Source organism: Saccopteryx leptura, chromosome 8 (assembly GCF_036850995.1).
Source record: "Saccopteryx leptura isolate mSacLep1 chromosome 8, mSacLep1_pri_phased_curated, whole genome shotgun sequence".
Taxonomy (NCBI): Eukaryota; Metazoa; Chordata; class Mammalia; order Chiroptera; family Emballonuridae; genus Saccopteryx; species Saccopteryx leptura.
This window is the reverse complement of record NC_089510.1, coordinates 50,729,461-50,755,506: the sequence shown is the minus strand read 5'-3', so window position 1 is coordinate 50,755,506 and position 26,046 is coordinate 50,729,461. Positions and strand designations below refer to the sequence as shown.

General features: G+C 38.2%; 1 protein-coding gene across 2 annotated transcripts in view; it reads left to right on the top strand.

The window, feature by feature from the left end:
* Nucleotides 1-26,046, top strand: part of POLQ (DNA polymerase theta) — a 134,040-nt gene that overhangs the window by 22,998 nt on the left and 84,996 nt on the right. For both annotated transcript variants that reach the window (XM_066347918.1, XM_066347919.1), the window contains 6 exons: nt 6,338-6,550; nt 9,983-10,125; nt 12,466-12,670; nt 13,394-13,536; nt 22,032-22,225; nt 23,746-23,870. In XM_066347918.1, the coding sequence (XP_066204015.1) occupies nt 6,338-6,550; nt 9,983-10,125; nt 12,466-12,670; nt 13,394-13,536; nt 22,032-22,225; nt 23,746-23,870 (1,023 nt within the window). The remainder of the gene's footprint in view (nt 1-6,337; nt 6,551-9,982; nt 10,126-12,465; nt 12,671-13,393; nt 13,537-22,031; nt 22,226-23,745; nt 23,871-26,046) is intronic.

Here is a 26,046-nt window from a genome sequence, read left to right as displayed (position 1 = left end):
TCACTACAAAGATGTGAGTAATACATTGTGCTACAATGTCACTAGGTGACAGGAATTTTTCTGCTCTGTTACAATTTTATGGGACCACTATCATATGTTTGTTCCATTGTTGAACTGAAATGTCATTTTTCAGTGCATGACTGTACAATTCTTTTCTTTCCTTATTAAGTGGAGGACTTTTACCTTTTCACTTAAAGGAAACAAGGAAACACTTTCTGGCTCCTCTTTGGCATATCCTAACTGCCATCACCAGGCCTGTGCTTTGAGGTCATTATTAAGTAAAATAAAGGTGACTTGAACACAAGCATTGCAACACCCAGCGTCAGTCTGATAACTGAGATGACCACTAGGTGACTAACGGGCAGGTGGTATATGCAGCGTGGATACGCCAGACAAAGGGACGACTCACATCCAGGACAGATGGAGAGGGACAGTGTGAGTTTTCATCACACTGCTCAGAACAGCCTGCAATTAAAAACTTAGGAATTGTTTATTTCTGGAATTTTTCATGTAACATTTTCAGACCATAGTTGACTGCAGGCGACTGAAACAGTGGAAAGCCAAACTGTAGGTAAGGAGGGACTACTGTACTTGTACTCTAATTTTATGTCACTCTAGTGTCTCCTTTTATCTCAAGGGATATTGAGCTATTCTTATACATATATCAAAATCAAATTAATTTTAGAAATTGTCATATTGTATTTTGAGAAAGCTAGAAGTGTTTAAAAATCAAATACATAGGTTGTCAAAATTGCAAGGATTGTAATAGTCACTGAATTAAATAATTTCTTCCAGAGAGTGGTCTTTCCATGATCATATGTGCTAATGATATGATTAAGAATATATAGTTTCAAAGATTAGGAATTTAACCTTTTCAATTTATTTAAAAATTTATCATGCTATATATAAATAAATTTAAAAAATATATATATACACACATATATACACAGTTGATCCTTGAACAACATGGGCTTGAACTGCATGGTTCCATTTATATGTAGATTTTCAATAAATATATTGTAAAATTTTTTGGAAATTTGCAACAATTTGAAAAAACTCACAGACGAACTTTGTAACTTGTAGAACTATTATAAAGTTAAGAAAACAGTATGTCATGAATGCGTAAAATATATTTAGATCTTAGTTCATTTAAATACCAGAGAAAACAGTCTGTTAGTTCATTTAATACCTTAAAATATACTCAAATCTATTATAAAAAGTTAAAATTGATCAAAATTTCCAAACACAGACCATACATGGAGCAATTTGCAGTGGAGAGAAATATAAGCAATTGTAAAGATATAGTATTAAATAAAAACTGTCTAGAAAAAAGGGAGGGAAGGAGGGAAAAAAAAAAAACCTGTCTAAAATTAACTATAGTACATAGCATACTACTGTAGTACTAATTTCGTAGCCACCTGTTGTAGTGAACTCAAGTGTTGCAAAAGCATTTAAAATGCCTTGTGACATTATCTCCTAGTGAGCAGTTTGTCTCTCCAGCAATTGATTATCACATTGAAAAGTGATCTTTCATTTCTTGCACGTTTTTCACTGTGTTAAGTGCAATACTATAAACCTTGTTATTATACCATAGGACCCTTACGAAGCTCCACTAGTGATGCTGGAAGTGCTCCCAGGAAGCAGAGAAAAATTTTAACATTATAAGACAAAGCTGAATTGCTTGAGATATACTGTAGTCTGATGTCTGCAGCTGCGATTGCCCATCCTTTCAAGATAAATAAACCCAGCATAAGGACCATTGTAAAAAAATGAAAAGGAAATTCGTGAGGCCTTTTCTGCAACTATGCCAGCTGGTTCAAAAATCTAGCACTTTTTGTGAATTACCTTTTTATATTAAAAATGCAGCTCTTATGTGGGTGCAAGATTGCTATAAGAAAGGCATACTATAGACTCTAAGATAATGTAAGAAAAAGCAAAGTCATTACTTGACAACTTAAAGCAAAAGGAAGGGAAAGGAGCTAAAGCTGGAGAATTGAAAGCCAGCAAAAGATGATTTGATAATTTTAGAAAGAGTTTTGGCTTGAAAAAGTTGTCATGATAATAAGAAGCAGCTTCTGCTGACCCAGATGCCATTAAGAAAACTATTGAGGAGAAAGAATATCTACCTGAAGAGGTTTTTCATGCAGATGAAAGTGCCCTGTTCTGGAAAAAAATTTCACAAAGGACATTAATTAGTAAGAAAGAGAAGGGAACACCAGAATTTAAGATTCTGGGAAGGGATAGGCTAACTCTACTCTTTTGTGCAAATGTAGTCAGGTTTATGATCAGGACCACCCTTATCTGTAGCGCTAGTAACCCCTGAACCTTGAAGGGAAAAGATAAACACCAGCTGCCAATCTTTTGGTTGTACAAAGAGGCCTGGATAGTGAGAACCCTTTTTTTTGGATTGGTTTCAATAATGCTTTGTCCCTGAAGTTGGGAAATATCTTGCCAGTAAGGAACTGCATTTTAAAATTATTTTGATATTGGACAATGCCCCTAGCCCCCCAGGAACTCATGAGTTTAGCACTGAAGGCATTGAAGTGGTCTACTTGCCCCCAAACATCTCTAATTCAAACTCTCAATCGGGGGTCATAAGGACCTATAAGGTTCATTGCACATGGTACTCTATGGAAAAGATTGTCAGTGCTGCGGGAGAGAGAACTCTGATAGAAAAAACATCATGCAATTCTGGAAGGATCATACCATTGAAGATGCCATTGTTGTTATAGAAAAGCCATAAAAGCCATGAAACCTGAAATAATAAATTCCTGTTGGAGAAAACTGTGCCCAGATGTTCTGCGTAACTTCACAGGATTTATGACAAGCCATTATCAAGGAAACCATGAAAAGAGATTGTGGATATGGCAAAAACGGTGGAGGGTGAAAGGTTTCAAGATACGGGTCTTGAAGAAGATACTTGATGGAGATGAGTGCTCTGAACCAGTGCCAGAAGATAAAGAAGACATAGAAGCAGAGCCAGAATGCAAACTGACACTAGACAATCTGGCAGAAGGGTTCCAATATTCAAGACTGCTTTTGACTTCTTTTACAACATGGACCCTTCCATGATGTGAGCACCAAAACTAAAGGAAACAGTGGAAGAAGGATTGGTACCATATAGAAACTCTTTTCATAGGCTTGGGAAATTCTCATCTATTATTTGTTTGATAGGCTCTACATTTTCTTCTCCCTCTCTTCTTCTTCTGATATACCCATTATTCTTATATCACTCTTTCTGATGTAGTCAGACAATTCTTGTGGAGCTGTCTGTTTTTTAAATTCCTGAGTCTCTTTCCTCTTCTCTCTAGCAGATCTGGTTGCTGTCTTCAATGTTACTGATTCTTTCCTCTATCTGGCTTGTTCTGTTAGCTAAGCTTGCTACCTCAGTCTTCAATTCATGTACTGAGTTCTTCATTTCTGTTTTTAAAGATTCAATCTCCTTGGTGAGGTATTTGTTTTGTTCATTAATTTGTTTTCTGAGATCATTAAGTTGCCTGTTGGTGTCATCTCACATCTCATTGAGTATTTTCAGAACTTCAGTTTTGAATTCTCATTTAACTCCAAGATGATTGAGATTTTTTTTTCTGGAGATTTTTTGTTTTCTTTCTGAACTATGTCTCTGTCATGTGTAGCCATAGTATTTGATTTCTTCTTCCTTAATGACATTTGAATATGGTATTATTAAGAATCCTAACAAAAAAAACAACTAAAAAATGAAAAATTAAAATAAAACAGTAAAAAATATAAAATATAAATAATTATGACAAGTAAAACCAGAGAAAAAGACTGAAAGCAAACAAAAAAATCAAAACTATCACAAATAATAATAATAATAAATATTAAAAAAAAGTTAAATTCAAAAGAGGAAGAGAAAAAAGAATACAAAGATAAAGAAAGGAAAAAAGAGGGAAAAGAAAGTAAAAATAAATTTTGGTTTTGAGAGGCTTCTTCCAGTAGGTGTCGCTGTATTATAACTTTTAGCTCTGTGAATCCTGGTCTGTTCTCTGTTGAGATGATGCAGGCAGGGCTGCAGACATGATGGTGGGTGGGGAATGTTGTGAGGGCTTTACAACTTTGGCTTTACACCTTTGGCTTTATGGTTTCAGCTTTATGGCTTTATGGTTCTAGCAATGGTGATCTCAGGTTTCCAGGTGCTACTTCTCATGTTTCAACAGACCTGGGGATCTGATGTGGAGCAACTCTGTTCTTCAGGGAGAGAGTAGCTTTTGAGAGCTAGCTGTGGGATTTGTCTCTGCCACTCTTGGAACTGCGAAGTGAGGGAGGTGGGATCAGAGAGGCTGGGGAGCTGCACTTCAGCTTTCTCTGTCTCTGCCAAGTGCAGGCTGCAGGCAGGCTGCAGGCAGACTGCAGGAACACTGGCTGTGACCCCATGTTTTGGCTGCTTTGGTTTATCTCCCCCCTCTGCCCCTCTATCTCACAGCTCCTTCTGCCAAAAGGAGACCCAATCAATCTGAGTTTCCCTCTCTGTACCCATCAGACAAAATCCAGACAGCCTAAGATTCCCTCCCCCCTGTAGTCCAACAGGAAAACAAGAACAAAAATCAGTCTCTAGCCTAACCAGGTGGTGGCGCAGTGGGTAGAGTGTCAGACTGGGATGCGGAGGACCCAGGTTCGAGACCCTGAGGTCACCAGCTTGAGCGCGGGCTCATCTGGTTTGAGCAAAGCTCACCAGCTTGGACCCAAGGTTGCTGGCTCGAGCAAGGGATTACTCGGTCTGCTGAAGGTCCACGGTCAAGGCACATATGAGAAAGCAATCAATGAACAACTAAGGTGTCGCAACAAAAAACTAATGATTGATGCTTCTCATCTCTCTCCATTCCTGTCTGTCTGTCCCTATCTATCCCTCTCTCTGACTCTCTCTCTGTCTCTGTAAAAAAAAACACAACACAACAAAAAACCCCAGCAGTCTCTAGGTTTGTCTCTTCTCCTCTCCAAAGCCCATCAGTATTGTGTGTTATCTTCCACCCCCCTTTTCACACTATCTCACCTTTAGTCTATTTGTGCGTGGATCTTTCAGGCATGCCTGTGAGCCCAGCTGGGGTTCCTTTGCTGCATTATAGTTGTTCAATTTATTGAAATTTCAATTGGAGAGATCAGGAGTATCTGTCATGCTGCCCCATTGCTCTGCCAATATTTTCACTACAGAGACAGCATGATCAACCCTCCTTTGTTCCCTCTTCTTTCCACTCCTCCTTCCCTTCCACCTTCCCCTCACCCTCCTCCTCTTCTCTTCCTCTTCCTCCTCTTTCTCTTCCCCCACAGCCTATTTAATGTGAGGATGATGAGATTGAAAACCTTTATGATGATCCATTTCCACTTAATGAATAGTAAGTAATCACTCCATAGAGTTGATTAACTTATCTGTTGTGTATGTGTGTGCCTTCATGTGAAAATCAAATAACTATGACAGGAACTGTATGAGATATTTTTATGTCACTGTCATCATCATCATCATCATCACCACCTAAGTATTCATTATGTAGAACATCGTGTGCAAGACTTGTATTGAAATGGATAGCCTATCCTTACAAAGGCATAAGGTGAGTGATATTTAACATAAAATTATAATGTGTTAGTTTTCTTACTGTTTTATAACTGCTTTAAAAAATCACATTACTATACAGTATGCCTCTGTTTATCAGCCTATCATTAGAGGTAAGTGATTTTTAAAAAACTGTAATGTTTCCAAATGCTGTATTATGAATATGATTTTTATGTATATTGTTAAAATTTATAACAATTCATTTATTAGTGTGTAGGCTAGGGTGCCATGAAGCAGTCGTATCAGATATGCTAGACTGCCATAAAACAATTGTATTGCTGCTGCTTTGTTATCAATGAATGCATTGTTATACTTATAAGTAAATATGAATTTCTTTTTCATAAATTTTCATTATTGCTGTCTAGTTTTAGTAATTCATGTAATATCTACAGTGTCTTGTATCATATAAGACCATATTGATGTAAGTACTGACAAACAATGCATCTTATAAACAGATGATGTAAACTTATGATATCAATAAATACAGTACAGAACTGTAAATGTATTTTTTGTCTTTATGATTTAATAACAATTTTTTTCCTTCAGCTTACTTCATTGTAAGAGTATGGTATATAACACATACAACATATAAAATATGTGTTAATTGATTGTTTATATTATTAGTAAGGCTTTTAGTCAACAGTAGGATGTTTTGGGGGGAGTCAAAAGTTATACATGGATTTTCCTCTGCATGTGGGTTCTGTGCCCATGACCCCTGTGTTGTTCAGGGGTTATATGTGGATGTTATAGTAACATCCTTCCTTTTTTTAGGTCTTACTTTTGAGGAGAGGGATATCATTGAAGGAGCCTTCCGTCAAGGTCAGATTTGGGTCTTGGCAGCAACTTCTACCCTTTCATCTGGGGTGAATTTACCTGCACGTCGTGTAATTATTCGGACTCCTATTTTCAGTGGTCGAACTCTAAATATTCTTACATATAAGCAGATGGTTGGTCGTGCTGGCAGGAAAGGAGTAGATACAGTAGGTGAGTTTGAATTTAATTTTGATAGCATTGCCAAAGGACAGATTCCTTCTACTTGAAATTTGACTCGTGCCTGACAACCCATTTCTCATCATGTTGTATTTGTTATCTAGAGCACTAATGTCATCCTTTTGGATTTACTTAAAACTTATAATGTGTGTAAGTTATTTTTTATATATTGTCAACCAATTATTTTCTACTAATATAGAATTAAAAATTTCTTTTGTATTATACACAGTGAAATGATTCAGTATTGTTAATCAAGATGACTTATCGCATTAGCTGGAATATGATTTTTAATTTTCAGTATAGTGTACTATTTAGTGCTAATGAAGGGAGTAATTTTCATGAGTATTAGTTAGATTTAGGTGACTGGTCTAACAGAGTTCAAATAGGAATTCTGAGAGCTGAGATCACTATTACACTTTGGGAACAGAAAATGTGATACTATCTTTTTCTCTCTATATTGATGCTGGCTCTCAAAACAACCTTTTCAGTTTCTTACCTTGCATTAGCAAGTAATAATAATGTTACCAGCAGTCCAAACAAAAGTTTTTTCTTAAGCAATGAAGAAGAGACTTGTTTGAATTAAATATCAATATAGCATTATTATTTATAATAATATATACCATATATTACTTCTAACCTCCCACATTATTCTGGGTGTGATTGAATTGTTATGAGTCTTCTAACATTAAAGAAATATTGGAGGAACATTCTTTGTTACTTTATCTTTCTTCTCTAGTTCTCTAGAATATACTTTCTTGACTCCAGTATTACATGTCAAATAAATAGGCCAACAGTTCTGTGGCTATTGAAAAGAAATTTGGATATTCTGGAGAAAAGGGAAAGTCTTTTTTTTTTTTTTTTTTTTTTTTTTTTACAGAGACAGAGAATCAGAGAGAGGGATAGATAGGGACAGACAGACAGGAATGGAAAGAGGTGAGAAGCATCAATCATTAGTTTTTTCATTGCAACACCTTAGTTGTTCATTGATTGCTTTCTCATATGTGCCTTGACCACGGGCCTTTAGCAGACTGAGTAACCCCTTGCTTGAGCCAGCGACCTTGGGTCCAAGCTGTTGAGCTTTTGCTCAAACCAGATGAGCCCGCACTCAAGCTGGCGATCTCAGAATCTCGAACCTGGATCCTCGGCATTCCAGTCCGACGCTCTATCCACTGCGTCACCGCCTGGTCAGGCAAAAAAGGGAAAGTCTTAATGTGAAAATAGCTGAGCTATTCTGGGCACAAAAAGCTGGGTAGTGTACTGAGGAAGTGACTTTTAGAATAACTTGACTTGTCATGTGAGGTCCCTAAATACAGTTGATTCTTGCTATTTGTGGATGTCATATTTATGAATATGCTTAGTAAAATTTATTCATAACCCTAGATCAACACGTGTGGGGCTTTCATGGACTTGTGCAGAACGATGAAAAATTTGACTCTCTGGAAGCACACGTGACTTTTTACCTTCTTGTTTTAACTCTCACACTGTAAACAAGCATCCTTTACATCGGGTAGTCAACCTTTTTATACCTACCGCCCACTTTTGTATCTCTGTTAGTAGTAAAATTTTCTAACCGCCCACCGGTTCCACAGTAATGGTGATTTATAAAATAGGAAAGTAACTTTACTTTATAAAATTTATAAAGCAGAGTTACAGCAAATTAAAGCATATAATAATATTTACTTACCACATAGTTTATGTCGGATTTTTGCTAAGTTTGACAGAATAAATCTTTATAAAATTACTGACTGTAGTTAAATCTATCTTTTTAATTATACTTTGGTTGCTCTGCTACTGCCCACCATGAAAGCTGGAACGCCCACTAGTGGGCGGTAGGGACCGGGTTGACTACCACTGCTTTACATGGTCTAATTAGTGCTATAAATTTATCATTTTTAGGCTTTGTGGTAATTTAACTGTTTAAAATGACCCCCAAGGATAGTGCTGAAGTGCAATTATCATTTAGTGTTCCTAAAGGCAAGAGGCTGTGATGTGCCCTATAGAGAAAATAAGCATGTTAAATAAGCTTTGTTCAGCCATGAGAGGCAGTACTGATGGCTGTGAGTTTAATGTTAATAAATCAATAACATATATTAAGTAAGGTCTCTTTAAACAGAAGCACACATAAAACAAGATTTTATATTGACTGAGTAATGCAAATGTTGAGACTAGGGACTTGCAAGAAGCTAGCTCTGTTTCTCCTAGGAGCAGTGGTTTGATATTCCCTAATTCAGTGTGTGTGTTGACTATAGAATGTAACTACCTCATATAACAGTGTAGTGTAAGTAATCTGGGCCTGACAAGTGACCCCAATGTCAGGGACCTAGACTTTTAGTTTGTTTTACCATGTCCATCAGTATTGTTTCTATCCCACAGTTTAACATGACTATTTCAGTCTCTGACATCACATCTTCATTTTAGCCATCTAAAAGGGGAGATGAGGAAATAAAGAACACATCAGGCCATTGTAAGAAGTACATAGTAAGTAGTTCTCACATACAATTTTTCAGAAGTTAGTCATTTGGTCACATTTCCCAACTGAAAAGGAGCCTGGGGAATATAATCTTCAATTGAGTGGCCATATGTCCAACTGACATTTACTTTTTTTTTTTTTTTAATTAAAGAAAAATTTTAGCCCTGGTCTGGGAGATCAGTTGGTTAGAGTGTCATTCCTGGGTTTGTTCCCTGGTCAGGGCTCAAATAAGAATCAACCAGTGAGCCCTGGCCGGATTCTTGGTGGGTTAGAGCATCATCCCAGAGCACAGAGGTGGCCAGTTGCATTCCTGGTCAGGGCACATACAGGAACAGATTGATGTTCTTTTCTCTCTGTCTCTCTCTCTTCATTCCTCTCTCCCTTCCTCTCTCTCATCCTCTCTCACCCTCTAAAGCCAATAAATAACAATTTAAAAAAGAAAAAGAATCAACCAATGAATGCATAAATAAGTGGAACAACAAATTGATGTTCCTCTTTTTTTTCTTCCTCTCTTAGTAAGTACAAATTAAAATTTTTTTTATTATTTAATTACAGTTAACATTCATTATTATTTATATTAGTTTCAGGTATGTACAGCATAGTGGTTAAGCAATTATATAATTTTCGAAGTGATCAAAGAGAAATTTATGTCTTGCTTCTAGGCAAATAGAAAGAGGGAAAATTGCTTTTTACTGTGTTAGCTACTTCCCAGTTGCTTTCAGGTCAAAATAATCCTTAATATGAAGAAAGTAACACATTTTAGTGTGGCATGCATATTATGATCCCCTTTAATCCAAAGTTATAAAATAAAAACATTAGCAATAATTCTATGACCATAACAGTCACTGTTATCTCATTTCCTTTAAAACAAGGAAGCCAAGGAAGTCCTTTTTAGCCAGTATCTTATGGAAATATGTTGGGCTTTTGCAAATGTATGTCTTTTTTTTTGGTTATAGGTGAGAGTATCTTAATTTGTAAGAACTCTGAGAAATCAAAAGGTATAGCTTTACTTCAGGGATCTCTGAAACCTGTTCACAGCTGTCTGCAAAGACGAGAAGGAGAAGAAGTAACTGCGAGCATGATAAGAGCTATTCTGGAGGTAAATTACCACTTTTTTTTTTTTATTTTTAATCTTTAGTACAGTGGTGAAACTTTAGTATGTGAAAAATATTAGCGTGTGTTTCTTTTTGAGCTTATTTATAGCTTCCCAAGTCTGAATCACTTCTATTTTAATATAGTTATTTTCTGGAATTTACTACAAGCTAGTGCTTTATCAGTTCATTTCAAAACAGTGCATTAAAAGCCAAATGCCAGATGGTTCTTTTTAATATATTATTATTTTCTGAATTAAAAATAAAGGTGAGAAAAATGGACCCTAGTTCCTCTATCCAGATTATACATCTTGATATTAAAATAATATCAAATTACAAATAGACATAATTAGAAATTTTAAACCATATGGAAAGAGCTGAAGTGAAAAATAAAACTTTCTGCTCAGATTCCTCAAAGGTTACCACTTTTAAATATTTCATATGCTCATCCAGGAAAGTGTTCTATTATATCCCAGCATGTCTTGCTATTGGCTCCAGTAGTGGTGCCAGGGGTACTGATACCTATACTCATTCTCTTTTATTTCCTCTCTCTCTTTAGCTCTCAATTGAAAGAAAGAAAGAAAAAGAAAGAAAGAAAGAAAGAAAGAAAGAAAGAAAGAAAGAAAGAAAGAAAAAATAATTGATAATATAGGGTTGGTAAAGATGAAGAAAGTAGGCATTTTTGGCCTGACTTGGTGGCACAGTGGATAGAGTATTGGACGGGACGCAGAGGACCCAGGTTCAAAACTGTGAGGTCGCTGGCTTGAGTGCAGGCTCACCAGCTTGAGTGTGGGATCATAGACATGACCCCACGGTCACTGACTTGAGCCCAAGGTCACTGGTTTGAGCAAGGGGTCACTTGGTCTGCTGTAGACCCTGTCAAGGCACATATGAGAAAGAAATCACTGAACAACTAAGGAGCTGCAGCAAAGACTTGATGTTTCTCATCATTCTTCCTTCCTGTCTGTCTGTCCCTCTCTCTGACTCTCTCACTGCCTCTGTCAAAAAAAAAAAAAAAAAAAAAAGGCACTTTCAAATACTGCTTTGGAGGACAAGCATACCTACTTGTTCATACCTACTAAGATAAAAAATATAATGCACATAGATTTACATCTAAGAATTTTACCTAGGAATTTATTTGTGAAATTACATCAAATTAAATGTACAAGAATGTTGATTATAACACTGTTAGTAGTAAGAAAAAACTGGAAACAACCAAAATATCACCAATACTAAATATATCTTGGAAACACTGAGCAAACTCTATTTAGGATAATTTATGCTTCCAAGATGTATTAAGTGAAAGAAGGTGAGGGTCACCTTCTTTTTTTTTTTTTTTTTTGTATTTCTCTGAAGCTGGAAACGGGGAGAGACAGTCAGACAGACTCCCGCATGCACCTGACTGGGATCCACCCGGCACGCCCACCAAGGGCCATCTTTGCTCCAATGGAGCCTCGGCTGCGGGAGGGGAAGAGAGAGACAGAGAGGAAGGGGGGGGGGTGGAGAGGCAGATGGGCGCTTCTCCTGTGTGCCCTGGCCGGGAATCGAACCCGGGACCTCTGCACGCCAGGCCGACGCTCTACCACTGAGCCAACCGGCCAGGGCCGGTCACCTTCTTTATTTAGTGTCTATATAATAGAATGGTTGTGGGAAAATGATATCCACAAGACACAACTGATTTCATCTTTGTCTACACCTATTCTCAACACCTGTTCTGGGTGGGGAGTAATCAATACTAGCTTTTCTCTATGTGCACATGGTTCAAAGGAAGGATGAGAAGAATTGATTTGGTTCATGGCCATGAGCCATCACAACCTTCTTTCTTTTATTTCATTTTTTTCCCTCCCTCCCTCTCTCCCTTTTTTTTTATTAAGTGAGAGGCAGGGAGGCAGACAGACTCCTGCACCTGTCCTGACTGGGATTCATCTGGCAAGCCTTCTACAGGACAATGCTCTGCCCATCTGGGACCACTGCTCTGTTGCTTGGCTACTGAGCTATTTTAGCACCTGAGGCAGGCTGGGGAGCCATCTTCAGTGCCTAGGACCAACTTGCTTGAACCTTTTGAGCCATAGCTGCAGGAGGGAGAGAGAAAGAGAGAGAGAGAGAGAGAAAGAGAGAGAGAGAAAAGAGAGAGGGGTGGAGAAGCAGATGATCACTACTCCTGTGTGCCCTGATTGGAATTGAACCTGGGACTTTCACACACTGGGCCAACGCTCGACTGCTGAGCCAACTGGCCAGAGTTGAAAAAATAATTTTTAAGAGAACATAACCATTTCATTTCTTTTATGTCATGAGGTCCTGCATGACTTATTAAAAAGTTACAGAACATTTCAAATCTCTTGTATCAGATAATAGTTGGTGGAGTGGCAAGTACATCACAAGATATGCAGACCTATGCTTCTTGCACATTTTTGGCTGCAAGTATGAAAGAAGGGAAGCAGGGAATTCAGAAAAATCAAGATCCTGTTCAACTTGGAGCAATTGAGGCCTGTGTAATGTGGCTGCTAGAAAATGAATTCATCCAGACTACTGACGCTAGTGATGGAACAGAAGGTAACTATGACTTTTTATTTTTTATGTTTTTTTTTTTATTTTAGCGAGAGGAGGTAAGGCAGAGACAGACTCCCACATGTGCCCTGACCAGATCCACTCAGCAAGCCCACTAGGGGGCAATGCTCTGCCCATCTGGGGCTATTGCTCCATTGCAACTGGAGACATTTTTTAGTGCCTGAGGCAGAGGCCATGGAGCCATCCTCAGCGCCCGGGGCCAACTCACTCTAATCAAGCCATGACTGCAGGAGGAGAGGAAGAAAGAGAGAGAGAGAGAAGCAAGAAGAGGAGGGGTGGAGAAGCAGAGGGGTGCTTCTCCTGTGTACCCTGACAGGGAATTGAAGCGGAACATCCACACGCCAGCCGGCGTTCTACCACTGAGCCAACTGGCCAGGGCCACTATGACCTCTTAGTTGCAGTTTACTCACTTTTTGATCTGAATGACTTAGAATGTGTATGACTGATTAGTAAAAGGAAATTGGCTTTTCAAGTAGTGTAAAAGGAAATTGATTTTTTCAAGGAGTAGATCAACTAATTTTTAGTAAGTGTTGTGTTCAGTAACATCAGACAATTAGCATAGAGGCCACTCATAAATAAGCCACGCATTAGACAAGATTCTGTTTGTAAAATATATCAAAGCCTAAAAGATTAATTCCAGAATACAGAAAAAAGTGTGTTTTATTTTCAAATCTAATCCCTTGTTTCTCCACCCCACACCCAAACCAGGAAAGGTGTATCATCCAACACATCTTGGTTCGGCAACTCTCTCTTCTTCACTTTCTCCAGCGGATACTTTAGATATTTTTTCTGATCTCCAAAGAGCAATGAAGAGCTTTGTTTTAGAGAATGATCTGCATATTGTTTATTTGGTAAGTTCTGTGTTCTTCACTGTTATATTGGTGAAAATGGAGGGTAAAATACATAGTATATACAATCTTGGACATCAAAGATACCCTAAGGCAGTGGTTCTCAAACTTTTTGAAGTCGGGGTGCATTTAATCCTACAAATAATTGTGGGCACACTATATACAAATTTCTGAGAAATATGTTATAATAATTAGGTCAAATATTAAAGAAAAAAATTTAAAGCCCAAGTGTGCTTTTATGGCAATTAAACAAAATAAATATGACAAAATTAAATTTATTCTGACATTAAAAAACATTTTTCTGTTACATTTTTTGAGGTATGCTTTTTAGAATTTGTAAAGAGTGGTTAAAAAATAAAAAACGACAAAAAAGTTATCTTTTTATATATATAGATACATTCTTAGTAAGATTTAGTAAATTCAGCAGGTCCTGGTGCGAATGTGTTAAGTTTTTTTCATTCTTGTGTTTATGAGAAACATGAGCCTGATGTGTCCTAGCGATTTCTTCAATGTTTGGGCATATATTTGAAAGGCAAACTCTCATTTCCTCATCAGTACATTGAAAAATTCCTCTCTTTTTACTCTTAATTGTGTTGAGGGTAGAAAATCCTAATTCACATAAATAGAATGTTGAAAATTGTAGTAAAATGTTCAAAGCTTTTTTAGATATTGCCACATATTCTTCTTTTATAGAAATCCAAAAGGCTTCAAGAGACAATTCCTTATGTTTAATCATCAATCCACGATCAGTGGATATAGCTGCCAGTTCTTCTTCTTCTGGTAATGTTAAACCAAAATCACTTGAAGCTTCCATGAATGGGTTTCTAATCCAATCGTATTGTTTAGTGTTAAGTGATGGAAAATGCTATAAATTAAATTCTGCCCATCAGCCTTAAAGTCCTATTTTATTTTACACTTAACTTTTGTTCACTTCCAGAATTGGATTCTTCAATATCACTCTTTTTTTTTGAGAAATCTATCCATTTTATTTGGGTGTATTTATCTAAAAATAATATAATGATGTGTTAATAATAAATATAATAATGATGTGTTAACAAAAAGAGCAGTATTTCTGTAATGAAATGGTATAATAGAGTAACTATATTTTTATATCTAAGCACATGCCATGAACCAGCACAGCTAGTAATTCCAGGTCCTGAGTGGGAATGGTGCAGAATTAAGAAAATACGGGGTCGGGAGGACCCTGTAATTGCTAATGGCAAGAGCAAAGCACACCCTTTATTTATAGGGCAAAATGGACCATTAGCAAATCAATGAGATCTTTGATCATGTTTCTAAGGCAACCCAAGAATTTTACCAAGTGCAGAAAACCTTCACCATACATATCATCTTAACTTTACACCAAACAAAGGATAGAAGAGACTTGCCTCCAGTCTTTCCAGGAACATGGGGGTTAGTGTAAACAATCCAGCACTATAGCTTAACAGTCTTTTGCAAGTGAGGTGGGGGGTTGGGCAGACTGTCAGCTTACAGCCAATTTCCCACACCTCTGTCCCCCCAAAATTTAAACTCCAAAAACCCTGTTGGTTTTTTGGTCCCCAACAGGCACATATTTCTCTGGAATACCATAGAGTGCACCTGGAAATCTTCTAGGGCGCAGTGGCGCACACTTTGAGAACCACTGCCCAACAGAACATCTTGTATTGATAATGCATTGTGGTTGTGGTTTACATAAGAAAGCAATGGTAAATTTTAATCAACAGACCTAAACTCACGGTCAAAAGAAGAGGTCCGACTCTAGCTCAAAATATTGGCAAGTTAATGTACATTTATATTTTAACTTAAATAAAACATTTATAGTTTGCATGTACAGTTTTATTTTGGGGGTTTATTTTTTTTCCTTTTTTCCCCTGCGTTTTTTGTATTTTTAATTTCTGCTTCTTTGTTTTTCTGTTTCTTGTTTTTTTGTTTCAGGTTTTTTATTTTAAAATATTTTTATTAAATTTTTTAAATTTGCCCTGGCCGGTTGGCTCAGTGGTAGAGTGTTGGCCTGGCGTGCAGAAGTCCCAGGTTCGATTCCCGGCCAGGGCACACAGGAGAAGCGCCCATCTGCTTCTCCCCCCTCCCCCCTCCTTCCTCTCTGTCTCTCTCTTCCCCTCCTGCAGCGAGGCTCCATTGGAGCAAAGATGGCCCGGGCGCTGGGGATGGCTCCTTGGCCTCTGCCTCAGGCGCTGGAGTGGCTCTGGTCGCAACAGAGCGACGCCCCGGAGGGGCAGAGCATTGCCCCCTGGTGGGCAGAGCATTGCCCCCGGTGGGCGTGCCGGGTGGATCCCAGTTGGGCGCATGCGGGAGTCTGTCTGACTGTCTCTCCCTGTTTCCAGCTTCAGAAAAATACCAAAAAAAAAAAAAAAATTTTTTTTTTAATTTATTGTGTTAACATGGATTCAAGTGTCCCACTCAATATCCCTCACTCCCCCAACAACGTGCCCCCATTACACTCCCTTTGCCCCTAACCCCCGACTCCTTCCTCCTTTCCCTCTGGGATTTGCTGTCCTGTTATCTGTATCTGTGTTATGTAAATTAAATTTCACTAATCCCTTCACCTTCTTTGATCCCATCCCCTCATCCCTCTTCCCTCTTCCTTCTGACAGCTGTCCCTCTGTTCCCCGTGACCCTGCCTTTGCCTCTATTCTGTTCCTCAGTTCACTGTGTTCATTAGATTTTGCATATATGAGAGATCATATGATATTTGTTTTTCTCTGCCTGGCTTATTTTACTTAGCATAATAATTTTCAGGTCTATCCATGCCTTTGCAAAAGGTAAGATTTCCTTCTTTTTATGGCCACGTAATATTCCATTGTGTATATGTACTACAGCTTTTTTATACATTCATCCACTGATGGACACTTGGGGTGTTTCCAGATCTTGGCTATTGTAAACAATGTTGTAATAAACATGGGGATGCATATCTTCTTTTGAATCAGTGATTTGGTATTCTTAGGATATATTCCTAAAAGTGGGATAGCTGGGTCAAAAGGCAGTTCTACTCTTAATTTTTTTGAAGAAGTACCATACTGTTTTCCATAGTGGCTGCACAAGTCTGCATTCCCACAAGCAGTGCAGGAGGGTTCCCTTTTCTCCACACCCTCACCAACACTCCTTGTGTGTTGATTTGTTAATGAGAGCCATTCTGACAGGTGTGAGGTGATATCTCATTGTGGTTTTAATTTTCATTTATCTGATGATTAGTGACATTGAGCATTTTTTCATATGCCTATTGGCCATCTGTATGTCCTCTTTGGAGAAGTGTCTATTCAGTTCTTTTGCCCATTTTAAAATTTGATTGTTTACCTTCCTGGTGTTGAGTTTTACAAGTTCTTTATAAATGTTGGTTATTAAGTTCTTATCAGATATTTTGATGAATATATTCTTCCATTGTGTGGATTGTCTTTTTATTTTGTTAATGGTGTCTTTTGCTGTGAAAAGCTTTTGAGTTTGATATAGTCCCATTTGTTTATTTTGTCCTTTATTTCACATGCCCATGGAGATGTATTGGCAAAAATATTGTTATGAGAGATATCAGAGATTTTACTACCTGCTTCCTTCCAATATTTTTATGGTTTCATGGCTTACATTTAAGTCTGTTACCCATTTTAAGTTTGTTTTTGTGAATGGTGTGAGTTGGTGGTCTAGTTTCATTTTTTAGCATGTACCTGTCCAATTTTCCCAACACTGTTTATTAAAGAGATTTCTTTACTCCATTGTATACTCTAGCCTCCTTTGTTAAATATCAATTGACCATAAAGGTGTGGGTCTATTTCTGGGTTCTCTGTTCTGTTCCATTGATCTGTATACCTGTTCTAATGCCAGTACCATGCTATTTTGATCACAATGGCCTTTAGTATAACTTGTTGTCAAGAATCTTCATTTTCAAGATTGCTGAGGCTATTTGGGTTCTTTTTTGGTTTCATATAAATTTTTGGAACGTTTTTTCTAGATCTGTGAAGTATGCCATTGATATTTTAATAGAAATTGCATTGAATCTATAGATTGCTTTGTGTAGAGGCCCTTTCTAGGAACATAGAACAGGGACAGAGTTTGGTGCCCTGAGGCAAAAGCCATGGTAGCTTTAATGACAAAAGTAAAGTACTGGCTGCAGTACTGTGCTGAACACAGCACAACAGGGATAGAATGAGCAGTTCTGATTAATCAATAGGGGGGACATTTGAGCTACTCCCTTTCCCTTTTATCTGCTCTAAAGAAGTTCCCCTTCCTGACTTCTTCATTCTCATCTCTGCTTCCTGACTTCCTCATTCTTGTCCCTGCTTCTCTTTGTGTGTAACAATAGATACCGGTCAGGACTGGGGGTCAGTGCCGTGGTGTGAAACCTGTATAGGGGATGGTGAGGCGGTCTCCCGGTCTCCCCTGGGTCCCTCAGTGCACTCCATGTGGTCTCCGAGTAGTCATTGTGTCTACGACAAGTGGTGCCCTGTGTGAGGAACAGGAACCAAATGACAGCTGTGGGTAGTATGGACATTTTAATGACGTTAATTCTTCCTATCCATGAACACAGTATATGCTTCCATTTGTTTTGTGTCTTCCTTGATTTTTAATTCAATGTCTTATAATTTCAAAAGTAAGAACTATATCAAAAGGAATACTCAGTGAAGTCTGACCTCTGTGTGTATGTCCTGCATGCCATTTCCACCCCATTGCCTATATAACTATTTTCTCTAGTTTTTGGTGTCTCTCTTTTCTGTTTCATTTTCTAAATATTAGCAAACACTTATGTATATTGTTACTTTACCTTTTTATACAGGGATAGTATACTATATACATTATTTTGTAATTTTTCTTTTTTTGTGTGACAGAGACAGAGAAAGGGACAGATAGACAGGAAGCGTGAGAGATGAGAAGCATCAATTCTTTGTTGTGGCACCTTAGTTGTTCATTGATTGCTTTCTCATATGTGTCTTGACCAAGGGACTACAGCAGACCGAGTGACCCCTTGCTCAAGCCAACAACCTTGGCTCAAGCTGGTGAGCCTTGCTCAAAGCAGATGAGCCTGCACTCAAGCTGGTGACCTCGGGGTTTTGAACCTGGCTCCTCCACATCCCAGTCCGACGCTCTGTCCTCTGCGCCACCGCCTGGTCAGGCTGTGCTTTTTTCTTAACATAACTTGGAAATCATTTCATATCGGTTCATGGAGATTTTGCGTTTTTTAAAATATACTCCTTTGTTATAGTATGTGTGGAGATGCCATTGTTTATTCAATGAGTTCTCCGTAGCTGGACTTTTGGGTTGTTTCCAATAATTTGTTATGGTAAATGATGCTGCAGTTAAAAAAACTTTGGTACATATATGTTTAATTCTGGTGGAAGTATATCTTTAAGACAGACTCCCAGAGGTACAATTGCTGGGTAAAGGATAAACGCATATGTGATTTTGGTTTTGTCCAATTGCCTTCTATAGAGTTTGTATCATTTTCCAATTTTACCAGTGTTATTTGAGAGTGGTTATTTTTCCATAACCTCATGAATGAGTATATTGTCGGGCTTTCACATTTTGAGTGGTTTTAATTTACATTTTTTATTATGAATAAATTTGAACATTTTTTCCATATGTTTAAGGGCAAGAGAATTTTTTTCTATGAATTATGTGACTTTGTCTCATTTTCTACTTTTTTTTGGTCCTGGAGTTTTAAAATTTCACATATATTAAGGAGAATAGTACTTTGTGGTATAAAAGCATATTTCTCCAAGTTTCTCATGTGGCTTTTGACTTTGTTTATTGTGTGTTTTGTATAGCATTTTTCAAAAATGTAGTTAATTTTGTGAATTTTAAAATCAGTAATGTTTTTTTTACTCTCATCTTTTTTTCATGTCTATCTACAGTTATATCTTAATTTATTAAAAGTTTCATTTATACACAATGATTAAATTTTTTTCTGCACCTTTTATCTTGTAACTTTTTCCTCCAAATTTCATTTACTAACTTGCTTTTGTATTTGGATATCTCTCTAATTTCCATTTGTTGTTGGGTATATTTCTATTTCATTTTTTGATCTGCCAATAGACCAATTTTTACCAATTTGTACACTGGTCCCTCTGTTTTAATTAAAAATGTTTATTATATGTCTTATCTAGTACAGCTAGTTTCTTTCATTGCTGTTTCTTTTTCAGTCCTTACCATATGTAGCATAAAGTACACTGACTTAATTCCAGTGAGATATAGAAACATTCTTGTACATCTCTGTTCTTATCCTTTCTTTGTGCTGTACTATTAATACATGTTACATCATATGTTAAAAACTCAATACAGGGGTCCTCGGGTTATGACATAGTTCCATTCCTATGACAGTGATGTAACCCCAATTTTGGTGTAAGTTGAAACACACCCTAGCCTAAGTCACTTACCTATCTTAACACAGTTGTGAAATCATAATCTAGAACGTAAAAAAACAACTAAGCCAGAGAAAAAGGAAAAGGACATAAATATACTGTACTGTACACTGTGTTTTCTTCTGCTGCGTGCAACCAAACTATACTGCTCACAAAAATTAGGGGATATTTTATAGTTTCATATTAGTTTTGAAATATGTAATTCTTGTGAGCAGTATAGTTAGCCCACATAGTCCATAAGTACAACGCCAATGGCATAAGCTGAAACACATCTTAATTTTTTTTTTTTTTTTTTGTATTTTTCTGAAGCTGGAAACGGGGAGAGACAGTCAGACAGACTTCCGTATGCGCCCGACCGAGATCCACCCAGCACGCCCACCAGGGGCGACGCTCTGCCCCTCTGGGGTGTCACTCTGCCGCAACCAGAGCCACTCTAGAGCCTGGGGCAGAGGCCAAGGAGCCATCCCCAGCGCCCGGGCCCTCTTTGCTCCAATGGAGCCTTGGCTGCAGGAGGGGAAGCAAGAGACAGAGAGGAAGGAGGGGGGGTGGAGAAGCAAATGGGCACTTCTCCTATGTGCCCTGGCTGGGAATCGAACCCGGGTCCCCTGCACGCCAGGCCGACGCTCTACTGCTGAGCCAACCGGCCAGGGCCGAAACACATCTCAATTTTTTAAAGTTTTTATGGGAGTGAGTGTCATAAACTCAAAATGTTGTATGTTTGAGACTGTTGTAACCTGGGGACCTCCTGGAGTTCACTTAATCTCTAAGATATATAGATCAATGCTTTTTCATCAAATTTGGGAAGTTTTTAGCCTTAATTTCTTTTATAAAATTTTTATTGATTGATTTTAGACAGAAAAGAAGAGAGAGGGAGAAAGAGAGAGAAAGAGAGAAACATTGATTTATTGTTTCACTTATATATTTATGTATTCATTGGTTGATTTTTATGTGCCCTGCCTGACAGGAGTGAACCTGCAACCTTGGCCTATCAGGAGATGCTCTAATCAGCTGAGCTACCCAGCCAGAACTAGCCATAATTCCTTCATTTTGTTGTTGTTGTTTCTTTCTGTTATCTTCTGGTGCTTTTATTGTACACATGTTGGTGCACTTAATGCTTCCCCACATTTCTCTTAGGCTTTATTCATGTTTTCTTCCTTTTTCTTTCCACTCAGATTGCATGATCTCTATCGATCTGTCTTCACATTTGCTGCTTCTCCTTCTGCCAGCTTGCATCTATTGTTGAGCTCAGGAGTGAATTGTTTATTTCCATTCTTGTACTTTTCAACTCCAGAATTTCTTTTATTTGGCTCTTTTTTTAAATCATTTTTTTCTTTATTCTTAGTCTCCATTTGATGAGACATTGTCATTAGACTTTTCTTTACTTCATTAGGAATGGTTTTCTTTGTTCTTTGACCAAAATTATGTCTGCTTTGAAGTCTTTGTCTGATAGTTCTGACATCTGAGACTTACTAAAAGTGTTTCTTTTGCCTGATTTTTTTCTGTGTTTGGTACACACTTTTCTGGGCTTTTTTTTGCATGTCTTACAGGTTTTCTTTTATTGTTGAATCCAGGACATTTGAGATAATATATTGTAGCAAGCATGGATATTGATTCCTCCTTCTCCTTGCTCCTCTTTCTATTTTTCTGACTCTTTCTTAGAAATAATATAAAATATGTAAAGTACTTGACATCATAATATTGAGATTAAAAGTATATGTGATTGCCTGACCTGTGGTGGCACATGGATAAAATGTCGACCTGGAGCGCTGAGGTTGCCAGTTTGAAGCCCTGGGCTTGCCCGGTCAAGGCACATACCAGAAGCAACTACAAGTTGATGCTTCCTGCTCCTCTCTCCATCATTTCTCTTTCTCGCTTCTCTCTCTAAAATGAATAAATATATTTTAAAAAAGGATCTGTGATTAAAGTTCCTGGATTCTGTAAAATACAGTTTATATACTTAGTGATCTTTTTCTTAGTGGCCGTGAGTTATTTATGAATGAAATTTCCATATAAATGAGGTATTATCACATTTAGAAATTTTTTTAAAAACTGAGGTCTTTGTTTTAAATATGACATTTACATTGTTCCTTTTGTAATGCAATAGTTTAGGCTAACGATGATGCTTCTTCCCTTCAGGTTACACCTGTGTTTGAGGATTGGACTACTATTGATTGGTATCGATTTTTCTGTTTATGGGAGAAGCTGCCAACATCTATGAAACGGGTGGCAGAGCTAGTAGGAGTTGAAGAAGGGTTCTTGGCTCACTGTGTGAAGGGAAAAGTAGTAGCTAGAACTGAGAGACAACATCGACAAATGGCCATTCATAAAAGGTAAATATCAAGGACCCTGGACTACCCTGTATTTAACACAGTAGAGGTCCAGTTTATTGTAGTTACTTTCATTGTCACTAAATAAAAATTTTGGCTGTATATAGTAAATTTAAATTTACCGTATTTACTGAATTTATTAATATATTAGTTTCTTCCTTGCTACTTGTAATTTAGAAGCCATTATATATGAAGATGCTTTAAAATAGAACATTTAATTACTTTCTCTCCTTAAAGAAATATGAATCAGGATGCTTTAAGGAAAGGAAGGATACTCCTATCATCCTTAGAAGTGATTCATTACCAGTAGGGAAGAGTCAAGAGAAATTGCATAGGCTTTTAGCTTTTTGGAAATATAGTACAATTCTTCTTCTTCTTCTTCTTATTTTTTGTGACAGAGACAGAGAGAGGGACAGATAGGAACAGACAGACAGGAAGGGAGAGAGATGAGAAGCATCAATTCTTTGTTGCTGCATCTTAGTTGTTCATTGATTGCTTTCTCATATGTGCCTTGACCTGGAGGCTAAAGCAGACCAAGCAACCCATTGCTCAAGCCAGCGACCTTGGGCTCAAGCTGGTGAGCCTTGCTCAAACCAGATGAGCCCATGCTCAAGCTGGTGACCTCGGGGTTTTGAACCTGGGTCCTCTGGGTCCCAGTCCGATGTGCTATCCACTGCGCCACCACCTGGTCAGGCTACAATTATTTTTTATTAAAGCATTAGTCTATAGTATATTACTTACAACATAGTGAAGTGTAAATTTTGTAAGGATTTATATACTTGGATTACTTGTGGCACTATTGCCTTTTTTTTTCCAATGATTGGAGGAGAGATAGTGAGACAGACTCCTGCATGTGCCTTGACCGAGATCTACTGATGCTTGAATCAACTGAGCTAATATTAGTGCCTGAGGCTGACACACTCGGATCGACTGAGCTATCCTCAGTACCTGGGCAATGCTTGAACCAACTGAGCCACTGGCTGCAGAAGGGGAAGAGGGAGAGAGAGTGGGAAAGAAGCAGATGGTCGCGTCTCTTGTGTGCCCTGACTGGGAATCAAACCCAGGACGTCCATATGCCAGGCTGATGCTCTATCCACTGAGCCAGCCAGCCAAGGCCACTATTGCCTTTCAAATAAAAACTTTTTTATACTCAAATTTTATAATTTTATTAAAATATAATTAGATGATCATATAACTGTGTATCAGGTGTTGTTTTAAATTTTTGTGCCATCACATTTTTTGAATCAAGTCTTATTTTTTGAAATTAGCAGTATTGAAGCATAGAGGAAATCTTTTTGTTGTACAGATATTAAGTTCTTTGTTATAGTATTAACATATAATGTGTCAGAACTTTACAAACATTGAGCTCAGTCTTTATCTGCTAATCCTATCTTATTAGGGGTCTTCTCAGAGTGTAAACTGTCTCTTGCCTTTTTGGTTCTTACTTGTTTTGCAACATACATTATATATTCATGGTAGTTATAAGTGATCTTTTATTATACTTTCGGTAATTTACTTTCCAGGTTTTTTACCAGTCTTGTGTTATTAGATTTAATCAATGAAGTTCCCTTAAAGGAAATTAATCAGAAGTATGGATGTAATCGTGGGCAGCTTCAATCTTTACAACAGTCATCTGCTGTTTATGCAGGTCAGTTAAACAGGGGTTTCCACGTTTTTTTAAGACTGTGGTTTGAGGCACTGGCTGGGTAGCTCAGTTTGGAGCATCATCCTGATGTGACAAGGTTGCAGGTTTGACCCCGGATCAGGGCACATACAGCAGTCAACCAATGAATGCATGAACAAGTGGAACAACAAATTGATCTTTCTCTTTCTCCCTCCCCTTTCTTCTTCTCTCCCTTCCCCTCTCCTTTCCCCTCTCTCTTCCTCCCTCTGCTTCCTCTCTCTCTCCTTCTCTGCCTTCATCCTTTCTCTCTCTTTAAAATCAATTTGAAAGAAAGAAACTCTGGTTTGAGGCCAAGTTAAGATTACTTTTTTTTCAAATTCCATTTTATTTTCTGCTCCTCTAAAAGTGAGGGGGTCGTGTCAAGCCATAATTTTGTATAGTCCCTAACATTTTTAGAACACCTAGAACTAGGGCTCTCTGAGCTCAGTTGTCCTGCTACAGAAAACTGGCAGCTAGCTGAGTATCTGGACCTTAGTGTCCCCTCCCATTTCTTAGCACCCTACTGACCATCCTTTTGTTTTCTGTTTCTTTTTAATTTTCTTTTTTATTTTTCTGTTGCTTGTTGTAAGGAGAAACAGACACAAAGTTCTCAGTGATTCTCCTTTTCTAATATAGTTACTGATTAATACTTGCTGTTGAGAAAGAGGGTAGCAAATGGAAAGGGATTTCTGTCTGACTGTTCTAAATTATCTCTTGTCTAAGGAAACAGTTTTTTTAAAAAGATTTTATTGATTTTAGAGAGGAGGGATTGAGAGAGAGAGAGGTGTGGGGGAGGAGTGGGAAGCATCTACTCATAGTTGCTTCCATATGTTGCTATGACCAGGCAAGCTTAGGTTTCAAACCGGTGACCTCAGCATTCCGGGTTGACGCTTCATCCACTGCTCCACCACAGGTCAGGCAGTAGTTTTGTTTAATAAAATTTAACCCGCATTCTGCTGTCCCCAAGGGCCCTTTACTCTGACTCTGCAGTAAGCTGACAGCAGCCTCGCCTTGGCTCACTTCTTTCCCAGCATTTTCTAGAGAGCCAGACCAGCCCACCTGCTCCCTCCTGCTGCCGCTTCTCTCCCAGACCCTGTTTCACTGGCCCCAGCTTTAACAAAGTACACACTCCTGGAATCACCTGGAAGAAAACAACAACCCATGTTCTATGAGCTAGGCAAACAGGACAGCTATGGGTCTGGTTTTACCAAGAAATCCTTATTAGTCTTTCGGAAGGAAACCGGGCTGCTGGAGAGTGTGTGTACTGTGAAGTTGTGTCCATATAAGAAGGAGCACCGAGGGAAAGATGCGGGTGGTGGTAAGGCAGGAGAGACTCACCCTTCAACTCGCTAGCATCAGAGATCTCAGACTGCCTCTGGGGCAGTGATTTTCTTAATGACTGGGCTTGGCTGCTCTGGCCTCTATTTCAGGGGTCTCTGGTTATTGAGCTGCGCAAACCTTTGAGGAAAATATCAATGGGAGCTTTACTTTTTGAAGTCTTCTCAGCACTTGAATATTTAAATCAGCTCTCTTGTTATCCTCTAGGTGAAAAGAGCCCCTTACCTGTTTTTTTTCTCCTTTACTTATTTCTTCAGAGTTCTCTCTTTCTTAAAAAAAAAAAAAAAGGAAGAGAGAGTGAAAGAGAAGAATGAATAGAGTGAGGGCGTTTTGTTTTGTGGTTATGTGCTCTGCCTTAGTTTTTCTAAATTTCGAGTACATGATTAAGAATAAATGAGATGACATTTAATGTATTTAGCACATATGTTGGCCATTAGTTAGGACCTTAACATATGTCTTATTCTCCCATTAACTTACTCTGTGGGTCTGTTAAACTTGACAATTGTCCAGGAAAAAAAGGAACAATGCAACCAAAATATATTTACAGAAATAGAGAATTAATCTGTAAAGAATTTTTTTAAGTGAGGGGGGGAGATAGGTAGACTCCTGTATGCCCCCAACCAGGATCCACCCGGTAGTCCCCGTCTGGGGTCAATGCTGGAACCAATTGAGCTATCCTCCGAACTGGGGCTGATGCTCCGGCCAGTTGAGCCGCTGACTGTGAGAGGGAAGAGAGAGAGCAGGGGAAGAGAGAGAGGAGGGGAAGCAGATGGTCGCTTCTCATGTGTGCCCTATCAGGTGGTAGAACCCAGAAGTCTGCACA